At 39.1% G+C, this 27388-nt stretch overlaps 1 protein-coding gene across 1 annotated transcript in view; it reads left to right on the top strand.

The window, feature by feature from the left end:
* The first annotated feature begins 427 nt into the window (after nucleotides 1-427).
* Nucleotides 428-27388, top strand: part of adgra1b (adhesion G protein-coupled receptor A1b) — a 157203-nt gene continuing 130242 nt past the window's right edge. The window contains exons 1-2 of the mRNA XM_088305075.1: nucleotides 428-1057; nucleotides 23071-23142. Coding sequence (XP_088161201.1) covers nucleotides 840-1057; nucleotides 23071-23142 — 290 coding nt within the window. The 5' untranslated portion in view covers nucleotides 428-839. The remainder of the gene's footprint in view (nucleotides 1058-23070; nucleotides 23143-27388) is intronic.

Raw genomic sequence — 27388 nt, 5'->3', positions numbered from 1 at the left:
TTAAATCAAACAATTATATAATAAATATACTGTATGTTTACACACTTTTATTGACCGCTTAAAGTAAAGATCTCAGCGTTTTTGGACCATTTGATATCTATACTGAAAGTTTAACCCTATTTGGCAGCAATAACTCAAGCAAATATTGCAACTGAACAATACATTTTGGATTATTTTTCTATACAAAACTGTTTCAATTTAGTCTTGGGGTGTGAGCTGAGCAAGTGGCTCTCTTGAATAGAGAATAAAAGGTTTCAGTTAATTATTGTTGTTTCACATTATATTCCCTCTTTGGGTGTGAGTGTTAAAATGAACACAATCACTCCGTTATGTATTGACGACAGATGACGGGTCATGTGACTTCTGGATTAGAAAAAAAAAAGTTATGAACCCACGCGGAAGCCCAGTCGGTTTGCTGGGAGGGATCTTTGTGGATACTGAAAGCAACAAGTCCAAGGATGGCGGCAGCGGCTCTGACAAAACTTTTTGGAGGATAATTAGAGAGACTTTGTTGACTTAAAGTGTGTCATTAAACTGAGGGTTAGCGTGCGGCAAAGTTTGTCTAGACTTTTGGAGCGCGTCGTTCATATATTTGCACAAGAGAACTTTAGAAGATGTAGATGGGAATGGAACGCAAATCAGCCGTTGGTCACCTTACTGATGATTTACGCTTGAAAAACGTAGCGCCAGTAATTTGCTGCTTGTGGACGACGTGAGAGCTGGACCGCGACTTCACAGGCTGGACTTGAAACAGAGCCCATGTGAAATGGTTTCGACCTGGACTGCATGCTGGGAGGACATCACTTGACAGATGAGCGTGAGAACAAGAACAGACCGTCATGAGGATTCTCACTTTACTCTGCGCCATGGCCGAGCTGTGGGGGTCCAATTTGGCTAATAGAAATTGTCCGGATCTAATTGTGGACAGCTGTCAGTGTTCGGCCGAGAGGTCCAAAGACTTGAGCAGGCAGCACGTCCGCGTCAAAGTTGTGTGTGATGATGTGGACCTGATGGAAACACTGCACCCCAGCTTTCTTCCCAACAGAACCTTCTCATTGTAAGTAGCGCAAAACCTGTCGAACTCAGCTGTTGTGATTGAGGGATGCAATGTTAGTCATGGTGGGTGATCATTTATAATGTACATAATCAATACATTTGCTACACTTCTGCAGAAGAAAAGCCGGTACAATGGTGCACTTTTTTTTTAGAGAAACAATCAAATACAAATAGTTTTTCACTGAATTTATTTCCATTTTTCAAATAAATGCATAAATCAGTTATTTTCTCTTCTTGTTACAAAGTAATAATGGGGAGTCCTAGTAAAGTTTTTTTCACTCAGAATTTCAAAGTAAGAGTTTTTGAGTACATTTTCAAGTTCGTGAAATTTAAAAAATGTCACTCCCAGGTTGAACCCACTTTGTTTTTGTACACACATTTCACACACAAAGGAGCTCAATGCAGTACAGTAGAGGATCAAACCTATAACCTCAAAGTTGCGATATAGGAACACTCTACACCTGAGCAATGCCACTGCTACAGTCGTTAGTATATTATTGGTGTCAGGTGCAAACATCGGAATCCTACCTCCTGACGTGGTTTTTGGCCTCCTTTTGGACATACCAGCAGTATACATACCCCAAGTCGAAAAGCCATAGCTCAGGTATAGAGCAGCCGTCTCCAAATCTGCAGGTTGTCGGTTTGATCCTCAATCACATTGAGTAATCCTGTGTATAAAATGAGCGATGTGAATTTTTTTTTGCAGTGTACAAGGCTGGTAGCAATTTTCAAATTTGTTCGAATTTCATAATCCAGCAGACCATGAAATCAGCAAAACAAAACAACAGACAACCGATACCAGCAAACCCCAGGAGCCTTTTTAAGTTGTCTTTCACAAAAATATACTCCATTAGCTGCATCATTTTGAAAGTTATTCAAATTTGGTTTGTTGCACTTTGATTGCAACTCTGAGAAGCCTTCCTTAATATTCCTGTGTGCACTCTTGTTGATGAAATAGCACTTCATACAGTCAGTTGGTGGGGGGTGGGTGGTGTTGTTGGGGTGGGAGGGTTGATAATGTTCCTTGCCTCTGTGCAGGTGCGCTGACTCACTCCTCCACTACTGACTGACTGCTCCAGTAATAGACAGTTTTATTTCTTGGAGACTTGAGGGGTGCCCTCAGAGTGTGAAAGTACATATGAAATGTAAAGGCTATTGACAAATTATATCCAAGCACTCATTCTGCACGGCAAGCTCAGTTGATTAATGCAAGCACTTTGCTTACTGTAATTTATTTAGCTTGGCGTTTTCTTTTGTGCAGTCAAAGGGAGCTTCTCTTCCTCTAAGTGGGGAATGGTTAAGGGCGGTGTTCTGTATTTAGCATTTGTCAGAGTGGTACTTTTTGCAGCTTCCAGGTACTGAGGAAATTGCCCTTTTAAAGTGGTGCATCTTGATAAATAAAGGAAACAAATAATAAATACTGGAATATATGCATTTGGATGTTTTGAAAAGACGTGTTTTGTAGTTTTACACATTTCGATTCGCTAGCGATGTTTTAAGAACGGGGCTCCTATGCAGCAATGGGAGGTAGAATTTTCATTGATGTGTTTGGCTGGTTCGGCTCAACAGATATTTTGCATGTCATGCAAAATCAGTGATCAATTGTAATGTCGTGATTTGCAGCTTGATCAATGATGTTATCGATCAGATCTGCAAAGTAAGACATGACAGCAAACAGTCTTGTTCACTCTAGGGACATTCTGTGTTGCCTTTGTTAATAATTTAAGGTTTTGCCGCATATGCTGTCAGATTTTTTTTCCTCCAATGTAGTATTTCAAATATTAGTCAATCCTCTCATTGTAATTACAAACCTTCTCTCATCAAATTAGAGCATCTGATTGGTGATGTTCTGCCCATTACAATACATGGTTGGCATAGATAAATTAACAAAAAATAGAATGATAAATTATTTTACATCCAAATAATTGATCATTTCTCACGGCACACCTGATGATCTCTCATAACCGACTAATGCGCCACGACACCCAGGTTGGGAATCACTGCATTAGAAAATGCACACAAACTCCACTAAAAATGTCTTCTTTTGACACCAATTGGCTGAAAAAAAAACATATTATCCCTGTAAAACCATTATATAATTTAGCTATGATGTTTGGATTAAGTTTCAGGGAAGCTGATCTCAAGGTCGCATGATCCACAAGATGAAATTCAAGATCAAATTAATGCATAAGTTAAAAGGTCAAGTGACCTCAACATACTCCAACAGTAAAACAAATGGTATATTTACAATCCCTGTTGAATGATCGTTCCAACAATGCCTTTATTTTGAAAATCACTTTCTGAGAAATTGGGGTATTATGGTTTGCACCTGTCTTTGCCGAAATTCGGCGGGCCGTATCTACCAAACTGCTTGTGCGGTAACCGTACCATATTGATTTTGGTATTTGCAAGATCCTAATGAGCAAATATACTAAGTTTTGTCCAATTCTAAAATGGTCGTGATAACTCCATCGGGTGAATTGAGGCGTAATGACCCCATGTGAACACCCCTACTTTAAATCCAGACGCTAACCACTTATTTTTGGATGAACTCATCTGAACTTGTCAAAAAAATCACTTTCAGTTTTTTATTAACTTCATCTTAACTTGACTTGGAATTTCTCAAAGGGTTATTTTTAACCGGTATTACTATCAAACATCTGAACTTTAAGAGCAATGTGGTAAAATAGTTCAGATTAGCAACAGGTAATGTGTGTGTCGGACACATCGTGTGTGCTATGGCCGAAAAAAATTAACGCTATCCTGTATAGAAACTACTATATATATGCTCATGTTCACTGTTTTTATTTTTTTATTTATTTATTTATTTTTTTTGCATTTGAGTTGATCCACCATTTAGTTTAACACATCAGTGTTGGCAATAAACATATTTTATTAAGTCACCCGATTATGACACTGAAATTCAGTGGGATGTATAAGCTGAATCTTCGCGTCCATTCCAGAACTGGAATGTTAGTTCCGGTTCCAATCAGTTCTCGAGACTTGATTCAGAGGCAACTGTTCTCCGGAGATTTGATAAAAAATAAATAAATGAAACATTTACGAGTAGTCTGGTAGTATGGAATTTTGAGATCTTATTCATAAAGGAACCCTGTAATAGAGTTGCGTCATGATTCAGCCTTATTATTGGTAAGCTGCTCTGGCTTGCCAGGAAACAGTTTTCCTGCGCTAGGAAATGTGACCTTTGTCAGGCTGAAGTGGCCTCCCCGCTCACTCTTTTGTTTAGATGTGCTGTGCAAATAAACATATATTTCCAGGGAAGTGTGCACATACCAATGTCATCTGTAGGCAGCCCTACAAATCTCACAAATGTTTCCCCAACTTGTCTCTTGTCATATTCCTCTGGAACCAACATGGACAATGAACTGCTTGTCAAACCATTTCCTCAGCGACCACTCAAACGAAACATAGAAATGAAATAAATATTTTCATTTATATTTGTTTTTTCGTGTTTTCTCCTTAAATATTGTTGAAGAGTCAGCCTTGCAATATTGCAATGCTTTGAAAATCCATCCAGCCATTATGCGCCGCTTAAACGGGGTCGGGTCGGGGAGGCAGCAGCTTCATTCACCAGTTCTGGCATTAAGCCTGTATCTCACTGAACGGCAAGGTTTGGCGAGTGTTTTTTTTTTTGGCTGAATGTTGATTTTTCGTCTTGGTTCGGTCAAGGTCCCAAACGGTTGGAAATACATTGGCCAGATATGTGCAAACAGTTTTAACGTTTGCCAAGAAATCTTGAATATGTTTAAAAACGTTGCTACCGTTAAGACTATTGGTGAACGTGTTTGCGACCGATTGCGACCTTGAACGATCCCCTGATGACTACTTGCACTTTATGTCTATGATTGTTGGAGCACAGCTTATCCACAGGAAGAACAACAAGAGCTTTTGCAAGAGATCGTAGGATTGAGTGAAGATGCAATGGTGGTCAAGGAGCGGCAGACAAAGAGTCATTGGAGAAATGAAGCAAGTGTATAATGCAATGCTGGAACACTCAGGTCAGAAATTGACATGGAAAAGGTTACCAAAGTTGAGTCTGAGGCGTATTTCAGATCATATGGATTCTGCACATAGATTGCTTGGATTGTTTGCTCATTGTATCTCACTCCCATGCTGAGAGAGATCTTGGAAACTGACTTGCACTCTAGTTTTTCTCAGTGGAATCTTACTTTCTTTTTTTACTTGGATAATTAAAAAGTCATTGTTGCCGGTGATAGCTCTGGTAAATGTTACAATGGCATAATTTCTCTCCTGTACATTTAACTCTGCATTAGTTAGACTAAGTATACACACCTATTCAATGTGTTCTTGTACAAAATTTATAACTGAGTTCTGACATTTAAGTATATTATGCCTGAGTGAGTGTATACACTCTGCAAATGAAATTAAATGGGCTTCACGATGAAAACATAAAAGATTTAATTGTCAAAATTCACAGACAGGCAATAGATTTATATCGAAACATATTTATCATATCAATTTATAACTGATTTCAAAGACGCCGATTTAAATTTGCACAGAAAAACAAAAGTGGTTGCTTATGCCTTGTGCCCCCCAAAAAGAAAACATCACATCATGTAAAACATCACTCATTTAATTTCTACACATCTCAACAGACTATGAGATCATTTGCACATCATGTGTCTGTTGTTAGTCAACTAAACTCCAACATAATGTACAATTTTTGGAGTACTGGAAAATGGCACTGCATTATATAATGCTAACATGGCACTGTTAATTATCAAGACAGTCGGTCATTAAATGTGTTGTCACTTTTTGACAAAGTTTGGAAAGATTAAATTTAACAAATGTGCAAAGTATGCTGAGGCTGCATTGTAATTTGTAGCTACAGTTTTATTGTTTTACAAGTGATGCCAATTTCTTCTTGTGTTTTACTCGTATTCTTATTTGTTTCCTTGGACACTCCTTGTTGTACCTTGCCATTATTTGAAATAAGTGTCTCGGAAAAGTCACAAAAACACATCGAAAATGCAAAGGATGCCGATGGGATTATTCATTTGATGCTCTCTAAATTAAGTTTTATATATTTTAAGAGGCATGCACCACTTTATTCATTGCTTTTGTGTCCACCATAGTAATATGCCTACAAAGTTGTAAAGCCTCAACTATCTGATGAGCTGCAAAGGACCTGACCCTCTCACCATCAAGTCTCAAAAATGTAGAATAACACATATGCACATCAAGTTCACATCAAGTGAAATACGAGGATAAGCAAAGATGTTTACAAATGTTATTACGCGGAGTGTCCCTCATGCATGCATCTCCTCATGCAGCTTTGAGAAGGTTGCTTTTATTTTTGGCTTCTCTCTCAAGTGCGGTAACTAAAAGCTACAGAAACACATAGCCTCAGGAAAACTGTTTGTAAACACGTCCACCATGTCAGTTGAGTTCGGCTATGAAATTCTGTTTGGTGAAATTATATATTTTTTAATTTATAATGCCACTGTTGAATTGTGGAAGTACGTTACTCTCTTTGAATGTTTGGACCAATTGAATAATTTCTCATCTGTGTGCATTTTAATTTACCTTGAACAGCTTTTCACATTGCTATTAAATCATTTGAAAAGCGAGACAAAAAGGCTGCACTATTCTAATTATGTGCTATATTGCAATTAAGACTTGGCAGTCGCGGTGACGTGTTGATTCCTAATTAGATCAGAAGAGATCTATTTTTATTCAGGAGTTCTCGCACGTGAGAAGCAAGATTTGGACACAGAAGCAGACATGACACGGAAGTTGAAAAATAAATGTCTTTGTCTACGAAAATACAAAGTAACTACAGAGAGCAGAGCTTGGGGCAGTAGACATGGAAGCAAGGTGACTTCCTCACTCAAATAAAGTTCGACGGATGTGTCACTGAGTTACTCAATCTTAAATACATTTAAGACATAAGGCCTATATGACATAATAAAGGTACAAAGAATAAAAGGACTGTAGCAACTGCTTAGCAACTGATACATTAAGATACGTCAAGTAACAACCAGTCACAACAGTACACCCCCCCCAAGGAGCACCGCCTGATGTCCAAGAACAAAAGACAAATGAGGTCAAATATCAAAAACACTAAATAAACACAATTCCAAAACAACAAGAATCGAAGTAACTAAATTATCACTCGGAAACCATCTTGATTTGGAGTAAGTCAGCAAAACACAAAAAAAAAGAAAACAAGAAACTAAATACAAGCAGGCAAGACAATGAGGAACAACTGGACAAGACACAAAATGCATAAAGGGAGCTGATTGGGTAACACGAGGGATTGCATAAATGAGCATAGGTGGACGAAACCTGCTTGACTTGGACTAAAACAACTAAGAAACAGCAGTTAGATGTGACAAAAACAATGAACTAACAAAGAATGAAAGAAAGCAAAGAATTAAATCCAAACAGACAGAACATGAGTAAAACATGAAACTTAATTCTAAATCAAAACCAAAATTATCGATCAGGAAAGGTTAGACAAGAGGGTCCAGTCCGGTGGGTGAGCTTGTAGGCCTGACAGACACTACTTCATGGTGCCAGACCAGTGGCTGTCCCGGATGCCAGGCAAGAAGGGTTTTTGGTGGCTGTCCCGGTGACCGGACGAGACGTTCTTGATGGGGCCACACAAGGGGTGACGGTGGCCGCAGGGCTTGTTCTGCCGTAGCAGGTTCTGAGAGCGGCCGCAGGGACTGCATTGCTGAAGAAAGGTCGGCCGCAGGGCTTGCAATACCAAAGCAGAGTCGGACGGCAGCCACAGGGTTCGCGCCGCTGGAGCATGTTCGGACGGCGGCCACAGGGATTGTACCACCGGAGCAAGGTTGGAGGGCGGTCACAGGGCTTGCGTCGCCATAGTAGAGTCTGAGGGCGGCCGCAAGGCTTGCAAAAGAGTTAAAAACATTTAAAAGCGAAGTAGAGAAATAAAAAGTAGCATAAAGATATTAATATAAGAGCATAGAGTGCAAGAAATCATGATTTCAAAATGGCTTTGAGAGACCTTAGTCATAAGTATGAAAACAAACAGTTTTTTTAACCTGGATTTCAAAACATTTACATTTTATTGATGTTTGGGCGGCACGGGCGATGACTGGTTAGCACGTCCGCCTGCCAGTACGGAGGTGAAAGGTTCGATTCAGCCTTCCTGTGTGGAGTTTGCATGTTCTCCCTGTGCCTGCATGGGATTTCTTCAGTTTCTCCAGTTTCCTCCCACTATCCAAAGACATGCATGGTAGGTTGATTTGGTCACTCTAAATTGTTGTGATTGTGAGTGCGAGTGGTTATTTGTGTGCTCTGTGATTAGCTGGCAACCAGTCCAAGGTGTACCCTACCTACTGCCCGAAGACAGCTGGGATAGGCTTCAGCTTGCCCGCAACCTGTGTGGGCAAAAGCGGCTCAGATAACGGACAGATGAGTGGATTGATAGTATGTTTTGAATCTCTTTTTAGTCATTTTATTCCCTCTGGTAATAAAGGATACGAGCAAATCGGGGGACCGTCTTATACTCCGCTGCAGAGAAAAAACTGCTTTTTTTGGCTGATTTTAGGGGGCTTATTATCTAAGTGTCCAAATTATTTCCGTAAATTACAGTAACGTCTACCGTTGCACACATCTGCACAATGTTTATAATATTTATCAATTTATTCTGTATTATAGACGGTTATTACATCTTACTCGGTTGTACTGAATCAACTGAACAATATGTGCACAATCATTTCCCATTTATTGTTTGAACCGGTATTCACCTCATTGGGACAGCACTGCAGTAAAATACTGAGTACTGGTGCGTTGCACTTTGTGCTAGTGAAAGTGATTTTCGTCTGGATTTGCGTTTCTTCTTTGACGTAACTACACTAAGCTCCTCCAAAGCCTGCTTCAGTACTGTTTGAGAGGGAGAAGAAATATTTTGATCCTGATCTTTGGGTTTAGCATTAAGTTGTCTGCTGTGTGGGTCCTCGTCGTCAGTGCAGGGCATTACTGTAGCTTTTGGTGAAGCACGCGTAGAACATAACGCTTAGCGAATGACCAACATCATAAACAAGTGCAATAAATCAGCTTCTGTTTATAAATATGACAATTTATTCTTACATTTTGCTCTGTGGAGTGCCTGTCCATCCATCACATGTGAAATTAAAAGTCCTGGGATAACTTCACTTACTCTACAGTAATTTGTTCCATGATCCAGCTTGTACGGAACTGGAACTGGGTTTGAGTTTTCTTTTTTTGTGTAAGCGACTGGCCCGGAGTTCTGGCCTGCAGGAACTCCATGCGAGCATTTCTTATTTTCTGAAGGTTCATGCACTACATACAGCTTTTTTATACACTGTGGGTTCAGCCTCCGCAAGAAGGAGCAAACAACTGACTGCAATTGGCTACAGCTGACTACAGCACACACTTGTCGCTGAGCAAAGCGAAAAGTAGAGCAAAACACACGGGCTGGGGAGATCCTACCCAGTTCGTCAGTGGAACAAAAGTCAGATTTGCCATTTGCCCGGCAGTATAGGGGGCAGGATGAGATAATCCTGGCTCACTTGCAAAAATGACTGAGTGTGGTTGGAATGGCCACTTCAATCTGTGTTCAATGCACCAAGAATTCAGAAAATCGGCTGATGGGTTCTGGAGAAATTGCGTTTTCGTGTCCAAAAAAAAAGGCTTTTTTGGGGAACACTTGTGGAAGATATCACACACATAAACTCTGATTGGAATTTGATTTTGAACGCATTTCTTACAAATTTGCTCATTTAAATCACCAAATGAACATAATTTAGGGAAAAAATGGTTCATTGTCAAAATCGTTTTTTTTTAATGGGATGGTCTGTATTTTTTTGGATTGCTATGGAAACAGGATTTTTTTTATGTATATGACTGCACTATTTCACGAGTAATGATATTTCTCGGCAACCACTGGATCAATTTGGTTAATACTTGGTATACACGGACCGTAATTTCTGGACTAGAAACACAGATAATTAAAAGTCGCTAAAGCTAAATTTGCTCATAAAAAACAAAACAAATCTGTACATATAAATTGTCTGTTTCGCTCTATTAGGTTTAATTAGCTGCGTATTAGTCTCCATGTTGTAATGTGCGATATTTGAAGATCAAAGAGGCAAATTTGCAAATGAGCTTGCACTGTCCTCTTCATCATGCAGCAGTGCACTCTCTCGAAACATGTTGGTAATACTGTATTTTTTTTTGTTTACATTGCTCCATGTCGTCAGGATGCAGTGGCAATCTCTGCAATAGTTGCTCTTGTAAGCGTTACTCTCACACTTCGCTCTTCGTATGCGGCCAGGTTTGCTACAAGATTCCATCATCCAAGCCACCTAATGAATTGAAAAAATGGTCAGATGTGACGAAATTATGGATAATGCTGCCGTATCTTGATTTTCATGCGGGTGCAAGCCTCACTGTGCCTATTTTGGAATTTGGGAGCCTGTTCTGCACCATGGCGTTCTGGCTCAACGAGGTTATGTCCTTTAACATGCGCCTGTGCATCTTGTCATTTTGTGGCAAAAAGTTGTTTAAACGATGCATTGCATTGCCATGCCAAATATGTCTCCATGCAAGATGTGAGTTCACCACATTTCAAGGGAATGAGAGGGGCACGGGCAGACTTATTCTGAACGCCGAATGTGTGGTGGATGTTGGACGTATTTCAATGAACCGCATTAAAGGGAATGAAAGGAGCCACTCTGATTGGCCATGATCGAAGTCAGTTGTCACAACAGCGCAGCCCTTGCATTCGACAGGCCCTTAGAAACAAACAATATGATGTGAAATATTTCATATAGCTTTTCATCCTTCGGGCATTTTCATGCGATAATGAAGCATGGGAATTTTAAATGAACACAATACATGTCTTCTAAAGTGGTCACTGATGGTGTAGTGGTACACTCGCCCGAGTTGTGTGCGGGCAGCGTGGGTTCAGTTCCCACTCAGTGACGGTGTCTTTGTCTGCCCTGTGACTGGCTGGCGACCAGTTCAGGGTGTAGTGCGCCTTTCGCCCGTAGTCAGCTGGGATAGGCTCCAGCACCCTCCCGCGACCCTGTACAGGATAAGCGGTGTGGATAATGAGATGAGATGAACCACATGTGTTCTTTAAAGCATGTGCGTCCGCGTAAGATGGGCATTTATGATACGCTCTTTATCAAAATCAAAGGTTAGAATTGTGGGATTTCTGCTAAAAAGCATTGCAAATGCATTTTTTTAATGACTGTGTTCCCTTAATTAGCTTTCTCTCATCCTATTTCATTCTACAACTATAGTTTTGCATATTATCTCCCCTTTCCCCTTGTATTCTCTCTGTTACTCTGTGGGAGCCCTCCCTTGCTCTGCTAACGTGCTGTTTGTGCCCTTCAAACTTCTGAGTCGTTCAAATGAATATTTCATTGATTATTCACAATGCCCGTTTCTTTCCTGCTATCCATTACATTGCAAGTAAACCCCGGGACTCTGGACAGGGCCGGTATTTTGTTTTCATGCATTCGCTAAAATAGTTGGATAATGCCATCATTTAAATGTATATGTCGACCTCAGTCTCTCCTTGTTCCCTTTGCATTGTTTTTCTCTGATTGAGAAGCTGCCTCAATATCAACATGGCTGGGAGGGGTACTTTTAAAATGTATTCCAATACAGTTACTAGATACCCGTTTAATAATAAACTTAGTAATGTAGTATAATTTATACAATATATCTTAATTTGTTTAGCACTTTTCACAACAGCTGCAGCTGGAGCAAGTGGCTTTAATTTGAGTATAATATACAATAGCAATAATTCTGTGAAAGCAGGAATTTAAAATACAAATTAATGATACTAAGACATATACAGTAGATACGAGAAAATAGCAGAACAGTGAACGGTCTCAAGTAACGTCAAAAGCCAAAGAATAAAAGTGTCTTCAAATGAGTTTTAAAAATCGACAGAGAGGGCGCTTGCCTAACATTTAATGGAAGCTCTTTCCAGACGGAAGAACCGGAAACAGCTTCAAACCTATCTGCATATGTGCGCACACAGACAACCATGCACACACACACGCAACGTTATTATGATAGGACGCTGATTACTATATGTGACATCACCACGAAATATCACTTTTATTCTCCATGCCAAGATTAGGCATTTTTATTGTTAGTTGATGTGGTTTTAAATCTGTGGGTGACTTCCACTTTAGCTCCATCATGGCAGGGCTCTGCCAGCTCAAACTTTTCTTCGGAAATGTTATGTATGATAAGTACACATAGTCATTCATTGAGTTTGTTCTAAACATTGAATACCTGACACCAGAGGTGGGCCCGTCAGTAAATTTTGCTCGTCCGTCATTCACCAGCAGATGGGACACCCATCTCGTCATCGTCAATCCACCATTATTTTCAAACTGAAGCAAGCTGGAATCCAATCTATTAATCCATCATTGTTATTTTAACTGCATTTCTGCCATTTCTTTTGTTGCCACTATTTTAGGGCCATCATTAAATTTCCACCAGTGACCAGTCCATCAATTGTCAGACCTATTTCTTTTTTAAAACTGTTTGTACAACTTTATTTTGAGCATTTGATTTACCAAGATTCTGCCACTTTGCATTGATACCCATTTGTATCGTTTTGTATGCAAGACTTTTAGGTCTTGTCTACATGTAGCCACAGTTTTTAAAACAAAAATTTACCAGCCCAGATGTAAGAAATTTCAGCATATTGTTCTGCATAGCGAGATATTATCATATTTATTGGAACATGCAGAGGTTTGAGAGCGCTCAATTATTTCTTGTTGTGCATCCTATCAAAAATTTCAATCCAACATTGTCCTTCCTTTTTTAAAACTCTCCAAAATCTCATCAAAAACCCCAAAACAAAACAGTTTTGTTAGCTCTCTGGGAAAAAATGCACCGGTCAGCTTGACCAATTGACCCATCAGTGAAGTAACGAATGAATAAAATGGAAAATGGACAGCATGGAGCAAAGCCAGGCTAATCGGATCATCACAACTGTGATCCCACTGAGAAACAGTGTTGCATGAAATAAAACAAAACTTGTAAATATGCCACCAGCAAAGCTCAGACTTCTGCTGACTTTTTAATAAATACAGCTGCATTATAAAAGAATTCCCAAAGTTTCTGCATTGCTCTTGCACCCCAGTAGGGTATAAACAGACAAAGACGCATCCATCTAGGAGGAGCTGAATTGAAAATTATGCGGCAGAGGTGTTTGTCTCTTGATACACCTTCAATAAGCATACCTGGCTGAGTACAGACAATAATTGTGCTCTATGGAGTACACTTTATACGTCCATGCTCAGTCAGTGTGAATAATTTGCATTCAATTGGCTCCCAATCTGCTTCTGTATCTTTGGTTTGGCTGATTGCAAAGCAACTTTGTACAATATTTTAGATATTAAGATCTAGTAAAATAAAACAAATGTATTGATGATTGACGCTCGGGGACATGCATTGTAAACAGAATAAGTTGTTTCTTTGAAATGCATTAATGGTATACTCCGCCCACTTCCCAAAGACAGCTGGGGTAGGCTCCAGCACCTCTGTGACCCTCGTGAGGAAAAGCGGAACAGGTAATGGATGGATGGATGGATTAATGGTATTTAATTTACTGGCCTGAAAGCATTTAATCAAGATGCAATACGTTAGTGGCCATGTAAAGAAAAACCCCAAGTAGGCTCCATCCGTGGCTCATAAACAGCCACTGGTGTGCTGCCAGTGACATTAAAGCAATAAAAAAGTGAATTAATGCTCACCTCTGACCCATAACACAATCCCTTAGTGTGTAAGATGTGCAGGTACATTCATTAAAAAATTACATTATTTTAATGACATTTTAAGTCGAGTTTATGCTTTTTGCGTAATGGCAATTTAACACTTTGACATGAAAAAGTACAACATAGTTCCTTTACTTTTGCTGTCCAAGGGGTCCCCGTTTTACGACTGAATTCCCTGCAAACTGATTTACTCGCAGGAAGCCAAGACTTAATGAAGAGCAACAGTTAGCCACAAAGGTTTATTGAACTTTTTGCCATCTAAGGGAAGGGGCATATTGTTTTTCTGCCTGTGACTATACCTTGATGGCCTGTGTACAGGAACAAAGATGAAGTTATAATTAATAAACAATGCTTTTCAGAGAAATTAGGTTAAACTGGATTTTTGTCCATTCCTGATTAGCTCTAATGTCATGCTGCTTCTGCTACTACAAGTACTGCCACGGCACCCAGGTTGGTAATCCTTAATTACGTATCAGATGCAGATGTAAATAGCCGGAAATATGTTTTGATCTTTTGATGTTAACCAAATAGAACCGGTGTCACTGCTCTAATACATTTGGTGGAAAATATGCTCATTTCTCTAGAAAGTTTTGTATTGGAAATATTAAAACAACAACTACTACGAATAATAAAATCCTGCTTTCTCGCTACTACCACCAATTAGAGGTGAATAAGAATTAAGGCGTGCATAAAATGAGTTAACTCAAACTGTTAATCCACTAGCTATGTGTTTACAATATCAACTACAAATTAACACATTTTTAAAGAGGGAGAGGAAAAACATGATCTGCCGTAGTACGAAAACTATATTGGCTCAATTTATATTTTATCTATTGTCCCTAATGGCCGAGTGGTCTAAGGCGCCGCGTTCCGGACCCAGTCTCCCCAGGAGGCCTGGGTTTGAATCTCGAATTTCCCCATTGTGGGACTAATAAAGGCATTATTAATGCTGCTTTTTCATTCTTTGTTAAAAATAAAGGTTTTTGCAATGCTAAAAAAATAGACTACATTTAGAATGCTGCAGCTTTAGAGATGCAATTGGATTGAGCTACTAACATTGACATTATTTGATGACATTAATGTACATTAGGTGCAATAAATATAAGCATATGAAACTGACTTCCGCTTGTTGAGAAGAGTGTTCAAAGCCAAAAGGGATTCATTTTCCAAAGCGAAAGAGAATGAAGTTAATCAGTCAAAAAGAAGTCACCTTATTCTTCTCAATTCCCCATCGCCTCCTTCTCTACCACTTGAATAAACAACTCGGGAATTTCCTTCTCCGTTTTGATGTGCTGCATCCCAGGCAGATGGGCCTCACTATCATGTAGAGACTGTGAGAGCCTGGAAATCTAGGCGTACTCCTCAGAGGTAACCCCTCAAGCAATGTCAGTTTCCCATCGAAGTTCAGTGTTGGTTGATATAAAATATGTTGTTTTCATTGGCTGTGCCTTTTAACTCTATCTTCTAGAATAACACAACATTTGTCTCAAAATCTTGAGGCCAGCGGATCCAAATGTTTGTAATAGTTAACATTGTGATCTCTCCTCCACTCGGTCGTTGTGATTGGTGGTGTGGATGGTGTCGGTTGCTATTTTGGTTTGCGCTCTTGTGTAATAATACAGCTGGGTGTCTCTGGTGCATGGCCGCCAGGCTCTTGTCTAGATTAGCTACATTTCTTTCAGACCACACAGTGCGTCTCCCAGCTGTAGTGAGGACAAATTGGAAGTCTGAGCTCCTGAAGAAGAACTGTCATGATTTGTTTTTTTCTTGTTTACATTATATTTGGTTTTGTTTCATGTTATCTTGTTGTTTGTTTCATTATGGATTTTCTTCCACCTGTTCTCTGTTCTCGTCATCCGGGTCCCTTGTTTTAATCAATGGGCTCCCTCCAAGCTTTTTTGTCTTGTCCAGGTATCCCTTGTTCTCATCAGTTTTCTTGTTTTTAGTTTCATGCTTCTGTTCAGCCTCTGTTCAGATCATTGCTTTTGTTTGTATAAAGTAGTTCCTCTATGTGGTAATTAGTTTTGTGTGATTGTTTGTTACAATACAATACAATACAATACATCTTTATTTATATATTGCATTTGACAACAGCTGAAGCTGGAGCAAAGTGCTTTCCATATGGTGTAATATAAATTAACGGGAAATTGGCACACAAACTAAAACAAAAAGAATAGATACCAGAAGAACAGCAAAACAGCGACAGTCTCATGTTGAGTCGAAATCTAAAGAATAAAAATGTGTCTTCAAACGAGTTTTAAAAGTGGACAGAAAGGGGGCTTGCCTAAAATCTTAATGGATGCTCGTTGCACAGTGAAGGACTGGCAACAGACAAGGCACGATCGCCCTTGAAGCTGTGCTTTGTCCTCCAACAGCATTTGGTCCACAGACTTTGTTACTTAGACTTGGTTTTATTTGGACTTTAATTAATCTAGTATTTTTGATTCCATATGCATTTGTTTTTTTGTTTTTTTTTTTGGGGGGGGGGGTACATTTGTGTTGAGTATATCCTGCCTTGCCTCCCTCCCTGCATTTTGGCCCAACTATTTGCCACCACCACACCAACCCGAACCACTGATAAGAATTGACAGATTTCATTAGTCATCTTAACTCTCCCATTTTAAGAGCTTGACAGACATCAACATGAATATTATTTGTTGCTGTAGTTAACATACATGATCTAATGACCTTCAGGCAGTCTCTCCCAACTTTTTTTTTGGCCAGGCAACCTTTTCCTAAAAAAGGAAAATGACACACCACCTAACCAAAATGTCACAAAAACAACAAAACTGAAATATTGTCCTTTCTCATCTTAGTTGATTCACAAATCGAAAAATCTCGGCCAGTTTAATTGCACACGAAGCTGATACAATCACATAATGCCAGACCTTTCTGACAATGTAAATGAATACCAAAAAATTGGATACACATGTTTATTTTACTTTCTGTCATCCATTGGAGAATGATTTAATTGTTCTACCATTCAAAACATCACTGGCAGGTATAGATAAGTTTAAAGGAATAAATGTTTTGGACAAATATACAGAAATTGTATAATTTACCCTTCCTCAGCATTCCTCTGATCATTTACAGCACCCTGATATATCAATTTGTTGTGGTCCATAACACTGTTTAAAAAATGTTTACACCAAGTACCACTTAGAAATACTTTGCCCCCCTAAGTACCAATATGTCTAACATTACAATACAGTAGTGTAGTAGGCCCAAGCGTTCATAAAACAAGACCGATTATAAACCACTGTCGCATCATGCCCAAGTTGAACAGTAACATTCCAAACACTTTGAGAATTACCAGTGAGTAATATTTTTGGACTGGCCTGTGCATAACAGTTTGGTTATTGTAAGGGTGTGGCTGGTTTTGACAAGCATCATGGAAGGGATTGTAACAACGCATGTACTTCTACTTTAATACAGTGCCTAAAAAGTGGATCTAGTTTATTACAGTAGCAGTAAATCAAAAACTTACCAATCCTGACTGATGTCAAAGTAAACCGTTGGTCATGTTGTGGTTAACATAGTTGACTTTCATGCAGCTAAAATTGCTCTTTGATGAACTGGTGACCAGACCAGGGTGTAGTCAACTTACTGTATGGCCATGACTCATCTGGGATAGGTTTTCATTTGACCGTGACCCTGAACAGAAAATGCAGCATACAAAATGCATGGATGGATAAAAAAAATGGAAAGTAAGTCACAGCAAAATGCAGATATTTATATGTGACACTTGTTACATTGAGCAGTGTGTCAACATGTTATTTTATTGCGAACAATAAGTGTAGTTTGTGCAAAAAAACTCCATTAGCTGAAGTCCACAGAATCCTCTAATCCTGAAGCTTTCCCTTTCTCTTTGCAGCCCAACATAATTGACAATGTAAATAATGAGTTGGACAGATACCCAAAAGTCGGTCTGTTTACATAATGATCAATTATGTTATTCCACTCCACATTTCCTGGACATTAGGCAGATGCCTGAGTTAGGCACGTAGGGGCCGGCAAGCAGAGCCACACATACACATACACGACGCATGCCACGCTTGAGTTTGCTCAAACAGAGGCTGCCTGTCCCTGTGAGAGATGTCCAAAGAGGGAGGTGTGGGAGTAAGGGGAACCTGGAAGAACACAACCCAGTGACAGAACTATCTATCTCATAATCTCACAGCATCCATATGTGACTCTCAAAAGAAGTGGCGTGTTTTCGTAAACTATCAACGTGAACAAAATATATATATTTTTTTTATTTTCTTATTTTTTTTCCAGTTTTCATTGACGGAAAATATACAACTTATTGGGAACTTGACCCTATCAGTACCTTCTCACCTTGTCCTATTTGCGATGTGTCGGTGTTTATTGGCTTAAGTTTCAAGTCCGAGAGCTTTGTGTGAAAATAAAAGTGAAGTGATAGGGGACAGGGCCCAAGTAGGATATTGATGTCTGGATCAACAACAATGAAAACTTACAAACTGTTGCTTTTTAGCTCTCTTCTGCTTAACTTAGCTTGATGTTTTCAAATGAGTTTAGGAACTTCACACTGATACCTTAATAATATATTATACAATAATCACAACAACAAAAAAACTCCAAATAAAAGTTACAGAAACAAGCAACACTTTGGAGTTCTAATGATTTCAACTATGGAATTCTTGCCTCAGAAGTCATGAGGGTCATATTTAAATATTCATCAATTATTAGTGATTATCATTTCTCCTATCCACCATAATAACTACTTGATTACATCAAATCGTGGCATCCAGTAACCTTCACAATGCTCCAGAGTAAATTATACCATGTAAAGTTCTAATCAATTTGAAATTCAAATGCAATCTAAAATAACACAGAAGACTAACGAACAACAGCAAAGTAAATTAGGAGAGCAAACATCTTGCTGCTCCTTTCTTGCACAGAAAGGAAATATTATTGTCATCTTAAATACATCCACATTTTAAATAATTTTTTCTTTGAGAAGATTGATTTATTTGGAATAAATTCCATTTGACCCAAATGAAAATCACATTTAAATAATAATATATAATATAAAATATAATACAAATATTTTTTTGTGGCAGACCCACAAGTAAATGGTCTGTTGGTACACTGATATGATTTTGCTGACACCATCTTGAGTCTATCCTGGCGCTTATGTTGTGCAAGGACTTCCTGTCTACTGTCCCGCTTTATCAAATCAAATTTTATCACTCAAGGGAGGATCGGTACCCTACCCAAAGAATCCATAATAGCATTCCAATTATATGTTGTAACAAATGCTGTTAACAGTATTTTAATGAGTTGCCCATTTTTAGAAATGCAGTAATTTGCCCTGTTAGTCTTTTCCAGATAAACAATTAGAAACAGAAATTGCAGTTTCAGATTTGCATTTCTCTTTCTCAGTTAATGATTATATATAAAAATATACATGAAAAAGAGATTACAATTTCAGTATCCACAGACATAGGCGACTATGATACTGGTCGTTGGAGACTTAAATCTTGCTTGTGTCCCTCTCAACTACTAACGGCTCCACACGTGCCAAAAGGAACTGAAATCATAATGTCACCTTTGAGAAACTCAAATATTCTGTAATGGCATTTTTTTCTTTAATATCTAGATGACAACTTAATGCAGTCTTTTACCACTTGTGCCGTTTCCATCCACAGATAACCATTCATCAACTTTTTAACATTAGATTTGGTGAGCGTATGGCCACTTTTTCTTTTTAACTGCAAGTGGGAGTTTACATAGAAGTGTGTGTGTGTGTGCGTGTTATCCAAGAAGTAAAGCAGCACTGCAGTGATGATTTAAGAACTAGATAGCTTAATCAATATTTAACAGGTAGGAAATCCAGAAACACTGTTCAATGAGTGTTTAAAGTGACATCAATCCAGGCAGTCGACCAAGTATCCTATAAATCATCAGCAGTCTGCAGTGTTGTACTGTTGCTCTAAATTAAATTGTCTGTGTGTGTAAATGTGAGTGAATCAGAAACAACCAGACCTCCAAAAAATAAAGTCTGTGCCTCAAAAAGTTGAGTTGAATTTTAAAGTGATTTATATATTGTTTTTCAGACACTACAACAAAATATAAGTGTTTGTCTGCCATAGACCATCGTGGAACTGCTATTGGGGAGTAAACATTTTTGACTGGGCTATGTCATTCGAAGGTCTTGTAAAGTTGTTCAAACATTAGTAACGTATTTGGTCAAGTTGTTGGAACGGATTGGTGAAACGTAGGCTAAATGCTAAAAAAAATAGCATTTTTCTTGCAATGCTTACGCGGATTGACAAGTACAATTGCGCCAATGCACAAGTCAATACCCTGTGGCTTTGTTGGAAAAAATGCAATGTTTTTAGCATATGGTCTACATTTTACCAATACATCCAAACAACTTTAGCAAATACATTCAAACAAATTTACCAATATGTTTGAACGATTGAGCCCACGGTGCATGGTAACCTGAGTGTCCTAATGCAATCTTCCAGACACGACTGTCCCTGCTCAAAAAATGAAATTACGCATCAGCGACAACATGGTCCCTTGCATCTTAATTTTTTATTTGGTGAAATGCGCCCAAACTTTTAGATTTTGTTGCTAACACGGGTTAGCTATGGCACTGCGTTACCCACTCGGCTTTGGTTAACATTGTGAGCCAGATTACCACTACTGCGCATGTGTGTCTCAGCCAGGGCTTTGAGCCAGCGAGCGAAGGGTGAGACAAGGCAGTTTTGGGAGACAAACAAATACATCAAAAATACATAAATAAAAACCTAGACTATTAAATTGATTGTTGATGTTTTTGATCGTTGACGTGACTAGTCGACTAATCTTAGCAGCTCTATGGTATATACTATATTTCTATGACTTTGGTGATGGTTGTCTGTTTCGCTGGTGGAAAAACTAGGACTAAACTAGTTCCTTGCTGCAACACTGTCAGCAGGGCCCCACTCGGCCCCAGACGCTGTGCGCGTTAGAAGCACCCCAGACATAGTTCTGAAAAGTGGTCCCAATGTAACCGCTCTGCTCCGAAAAAAATAGAATAACAACAACTTGGGGGTCATGCAAGGCCGTCTCAGTTTGGAAACAGGCTAATGGAAAAGTGCCATTAGATAAGTTACATGATTCACTGATGCTAACAGGAGTGGTAATGATGCAACTGTTGTGTGAAGGATTCCCAGTGCACAATTGACATGCAGCACACGGCAGAGAGACAAAAGAACTTGAATGTCACAAGTTACATTAAATACTCTTCATGGACTTCATGGAATATGTACGATAACTCATTGTGATTAGGGACTTTAAATGGCTTGTGTGATTTATGTTAGAAATGTACCTGTCGTACCTTGCCATCATGTTTTATTTTAATCAGTTGCGCATTAAAATATTTTCAATTTAATACACCTGCCAAAGTAATATAATTCAATTGTATTGGACAAAATATTATAAATATCATTAAATCATCATATTACAGTTGTGTTACACTGGACACACATATTGGTAGCATTTACTGTATGTACCTTAGGGACAAAATATTGATAATGTGATATGTAGTTATCTCACCTTTAAGATCGGAGATCAATACTGCTGCCAACTTCCAAGTACAATATGTTTCATTTTCAGAGTGATATCTTTGCATTTGTTGTGTTGTGGTTCAGTTCCCATTCAGTGAAGGTGTGACTGTGACTATGATTAATTGAGTGGCGACCAGTTCAAGGTGTAGTCTCCGATCCTGAACAGGATAAGTGGTACAGATCGATGGGTGGCGGTATTCACTTCCATGTGCTGTCAGCACTGCATATCCACACCACCAATGAAAGTGGTTTGGTGAATGGTGACGGGGCAATTACTGTAATCTAAAGCAAAATACTCCATTAGGCTGTTGAAGATTAGAGTGGCCATCTATCAAACACACCATCGTTTCACTATCATTTTATCGACTCTAGTCTTACGTAACACAAAAATAGACACTGTAATAAGATAAGATCAAATTTACATTTGAACATTTTTTAGAGATCTATGCCTTAAGTGGGTAGGTATTGCACCCTTTGGACTGCTTCGGTGGGATGTACTTTTACTTATTAAATTTCAGAATCCTCTGTTTGCCTTATTTTTTTCCCCAATTATTTTAACAAACATGTTCATGGTTCAAATGCCAATCAATTTACAGTTCACTATGATCATCCATCCAAACAATTATAGTTGTGTAACCCACCATACCTTAATTTTACAGCTATGACTATTTAGTCTTTCCATGAAGACATCAGAGGAATATAATATCGGAATCCGGAACTCACTCAAACAAGAACACTGGGGTGCACCTTAATGCGATCAACCCCCCCACAAAAAAAAAATCTACAAAAGTGAAGCACATGATGGGATGAATACAAGATTTCTCAATCTAGTATTAAATAAAAGACTGCTCTACCTGTGGAATATCTATCCATCCATCCATCATCTGTACCGCTTCTCCTCATGGAGCCTATCCCAGCTATCTTCGGGCAGTCAGCGGCGTACACCCTGAATTGGTTGCCAGTAAATCGCAGGGCACACAAAGACGAACAACCAATTACGCTTACACTTACCCCAAGCGCCAATTCAGAGTGTCCAGTCACTCTACCAAGCATGTGTCTGGAATGTGGGAAGAAACCGCCTTACCCGGAGAAAACCTTCATTGATACGGGGAGAACATGCAAACTCCTCCATCAAGCCCTAAATTCCAGGTTACACCAACATATTTACGATCTTAGTTGATTCTACATCCTTGATATAATAATCATTTTAACTGATTCATTCCGTGCCCCTAAATTAAGAAAAGGCACCGGTTCCCATCTCCTTATATCGTCCCTCATTCTTATACTCAGGGGGACAAATTTGAGCATGAAACATTTTGAGAAATCTGTACGTATATTTACTTGTCTTCTGATATATAATTCCGGCTTTTGCACCATTTCAAACCAAGATTATTACATTGGATTCATGGATATGGTTTCTGCATAATTACCCATCATCTCTCATGACAGGCACAGACACATGCTCTGGACAAGTAATTAACAGCTTCAAACTCAGCAGTCCTAAATTTAAATCTCTGCAGCACATTCACACTAAACATATTAATTTGATATTGTATAAAAAGAATCCATGCAACTCTAGTTTTTGTGATCTGATCATACCTGTGCACTGTTTATGCTCACCTTATTTCTAATTTGCCCTTGCACAGAAATCTGAGTAACAACAAGATCACTGTGCTGAGGAACGGCTCCTTCTATGGCTTGGCAGCTCTGGAAAAACTGTAAGTACTTAAATCAAGCTCGCTTTATTGTTTTGTCCTCCCCTGAGTCCCACTATTGCTGTCATTGTACTGAAGCCGAAGAAAGCCGAAAGGAAGACATAGTGGGAATTAGGAGTGCAAGTTGCAGGAGGGTTGCCAGTGGTTTTCACCTTTCAGCCTGAGTGCTTAACCTCAATTGCTACAGTAAATGTCTTAAAATAGATAATATAATGCGTCATATAAAGGTCTAATGTAGTGCAGAATGTTGGAGCTTTGACAGTGTGCAAACCTTGTCAACGAATACGACACTTTATGTAATGTCCCAGGAGGCTTCACAGGCTCAGCCTGATGATGAGATCTATGGTGACCGTGCTACTACTCATCCCTGGTCCCCTGAAGTCAGCAATTGATTGCTTTCACCTCTGTGGAGCCCGCCGAGAACTGCCTCACTTCCTGGTTGGATGGTGACAATGACATTTGGCGATAACGAGGAAATACCACAAAATGGATTTGCAGTCAGTATTCACTTGTTTTGATTAAGTTATGAAGAAACTAATTAATTATGGCTGGTCCACTTAGTTACCCCTGAATGATGCTCATTTCACTCTCACTCTCAAGTGTCAAGTTTTGTTAAATAATTGTAGAAGACAGCGAAATCAGATGGGTAAAATTTGGAAAAAACACTGTGCTAAAGAAAACTAAAACAAACATTTTTATGGGTTTTTATGTACCCTTTATCCAACCATCCTACCTAGTGCTTAGTGACAATTTCTCAGTTTGCCTCCGGGGCGACTCCCTGTGCTGGGTAACCAAAAAATATGCACTGCGAGCAGCCTCCTCGCCACCAATCGATCATCCGCCATCGGAGGGCCCCCCCGGCAAGCCCTGCGCCGGCATTTGGCGGACTGTTCGACCGGGCCACGGGTTGTTCACCAGCACATGTAGACTGGGGGTCACCAACCCTAGTCCTTGGGGGCTCCTATCCTGCATGTATTCCATCTCTTCCTGCTGCAACACACCTCAGTCAAACGATCAATTCGTCAGCAAGCTCTTAAAAAGCCTGATAACAATCCTGATCATCTGAATCAGGTGTGTTGCTGAAGGGAGAGATGGACACCATGCAGAATAGTTGCCCTCGAGGACCGGAGTTGGTCACCCCTGATTTCGACAGACAAACAAGTACCGCATTTTCACGACCTTAAAGTGCGCATCGGTGTAAACAGAGCATTCAAAGTGAAGTTGCGAGAGGTATGCAAGTGCCGAATGATAGATGGCGAAACGGCTTTACTAAGACTGGGAGACATCCCTAATGAGTTACACCATAATTTGTGAATGGATTGTGGATGTTTGGGCTAACGATTAGCCATGTTAGCTGCCAATGTGTCTGTTTGCACTGTTCAAGCTTTCGCAATAGCCTGTATCATTTCTGGGGAAGTGCACGGCAATGAAACTGACAACCAAACTCAGTTTTGCTACCGTTGCCGTTTTAAAAACATACGCTAGCAGTAGCATGCATGCTAGTGTACACTTTAGCGTTATGCTACTGTGTTATTTTTGTCCCCCTAAAATTCACGGTACGATACTAGGGCCAGTACTTGGTACAACAATAGTCTCAAGTCTGGAAAAAATGGAGACCATTAGAATCAAGATGACCAAACATCCATAAACAAAACTATGGCAAAATTTTATCCAAAAAATTGGCATCACCGAATAAGGGAAAATGCTGGGCATAAGAAGACTGATGAATGCATCTAAGATCTCTTAGACCAAGGTGTGTTCTCAGTGACACCACAGGGAGCAGTAGACCTTTCTTTTCTTCATCTCTCTTTCTGGGAACTCTGCTCATGCTTTGCTGTGCGGAGCGTTTGGATACATTTGTCAATGCACTTGATGACTGCCCAGGTATGCTCAATGAACAGAAAGTGACTGCCAACTGTTCCTTGGTCTGGCATATTGGACTCATGCGCTTCACTGGCTGCATGAGACTATCAGAAGAAATTGGCAAGGTATTGACAGGTTTAATCGTGCATGTGTGTGTGATTGCACCATTCAACTTGCTACTGTGGGCTCATGTTGTTTGGGCTCCTGAATCGCAAACAATCCTGGTGTGATAACCATGCGGGAAATTGTGATATTGTTTCACTGGAATGTCAACATGGATTTTTACATTAATTTGAGTTGAATACTGTCAAGTCACTGTAATGCGTCTACCTGGACATATCTTACATCACAGGTGTCCAACTCAAGGCCCAAGGGCCAGAGCCAACCCACACCATCATTTCATGAGACTTGCGGAGGCAAATCATGTCTTCACTTTTAGCAACCCTCAGATATGATGTGATATTCGGTTTCATCTGATACTTAACCTTTAGAAAAATACTTTATTAATACAACAAATTTGAAATGGCTATCTTGAAAGATTGACAGATGACTGGATGTTTGATAGTGTAGGGGCCATAATGTAGTATATCTGTACATGTTATGTAGTGTTTGGCTGCTGTAGTAATACAAAGGATGTAGCCATACTTTTTGTGGACAGCTTTCTCTTTTTCCTGTCTCCATGCTGTTACATGTGCCATTCCGTGTACACAAATCCATCCAGTGAGTGTGTAACTGTGAAAGCCGCTGTTTTATTGAATGACTTAAAGCCCATTCAGGGCGCAGTGTGCTTCTTTATTATATGTATACATGATGACACAATCCCGTGGCGCATTATATTGCCCATCAAACAGGTCCGTGACCCATCCTCTTCAGTTCAAGTGCAAAGGCTAATCGATATATAACAGATTTCTACCAATGTTGAAGTATCGTCGAAGTAATGCACCCTATGAACTACTTTAAGATGTGAATAATGAACAACCAGTTTGATCCATCAATCTTTCTTGAGTTGTACTTAATGGGAATCTTGTGTGGGCACTGAAATACTTTCACATGTAGGCCAGTATTTAAAAAGGGAGTCCACGTATCATGTTCAACCCATAGACATAGTTCAGTTGGTATTCATGTTAGCGCTCAACTCACATTTATTTTATAGCCTGGATAGCTTACTCTTCACTATTTATAAAGGGTCTCTGTGTATTAGATAATGGTCTGAGACCCCCAACGCCCCACCCACCAATATGGACTCATGCTGTTACTGACAGTGGGTCCCACGGTAGCCAAGCATGAACAAAGCTTGTCACTGTTCCCTGGTCAGTTAGTCTTGCCATTTCATCATGGGTTCCCACCACACATAACTCATTGTTTGAGTGCCGAGGAAGAATCTATTTGAAGGAGGTCGGCTTTCATTTTCACATCTATCTTTCGACTTCATAAATACTTTGATTGAAAATGAAAAGTTTGACTGAATGGATGTATTATTATTACAATTATTATTATTATTATCATTATTATATATTAAATATATTATTATATTGTATATGTGTATATATATATATATATATATGTGTATATATATATATGTGTATATATATATATATGTATATATATATATATATATATATATATATATCAGCCGCGAAATATCAGCTTTTTTCTTTTTTTTTTGACGAGATACTCGCCCGTGTTGTGTTTACGTGTACATTGTTCTGGATATCTTTCTGGCATACATTTATACAGTGTTCATAAAACAACATTTTTCAAACCACAACACACACAAGCACTCAACTCATGCTTAGTGATGCCTTTTAATAACCCACACGGTCGCTATATCTACGGGACCGTAATGTATTTTCAAAAGGTTATTTTTACGGGAAGTGTGGTGATGCGAGCAGTTTCTAATTAAGGGAAGCGACCAGAGTAAATGTCTCTGAGCTGTGTTAGCAAAAAAGTACTCAAATAAAAATCACAGTCCCTCAAATCTATGTGAATTAACCTTAAAGTTGATGACCATTAACTTTGGCACTGGAGGCCTATGGTGCAGAGGCTGTATAACAGATAATAAAACACAGCTCACATTCAGTATGTTTACAGGCTCATATTAGTCGAACTACGTCCAACGTTTGGCAATTGACCTGACATATGCCTCACACACATTTATGATTGAATCACACATAATGGTTCTCCTAACCATAATGATTGTTTTAAACGACTGACATTTTCTCTCTTAGAGCTGCCGTGCAACTAACGATCACTTTTTTTTTAAACATTTCTGGACGTTTTGTAAAACAGAATACAATAAATTGCTAATTATGTTCAACCTACATTTAATTGAAAATGTTAAAAAGACAATATATTCAATGTTCAAACTAATAAACACCAAAAAAAT

Source organism: Idiotropiscis lumnitzeri, chromosome 9 (assembly GCF_059441095.1).
Source record: "Idiotropiscis lumnitzeri isolate Australia: NSW breed Sydney's pygmy pipehorse chromosome 9, RoL_Ilum_1.0, whole genome shotgun sequence".
Taxonomy (NCBI): Eukaryota; Metazoa; Chordata; class Actinopteri; order Syngnathiformes; family Syngnathidae; genus Idiotropiscis; species Idiotropiscis lumnitzeri.
The sequence above is the reverse complement of the archived record's forward strand: the minus strand, read 5'-3'. Positions and strand labels throughout refer to the sequence as shown.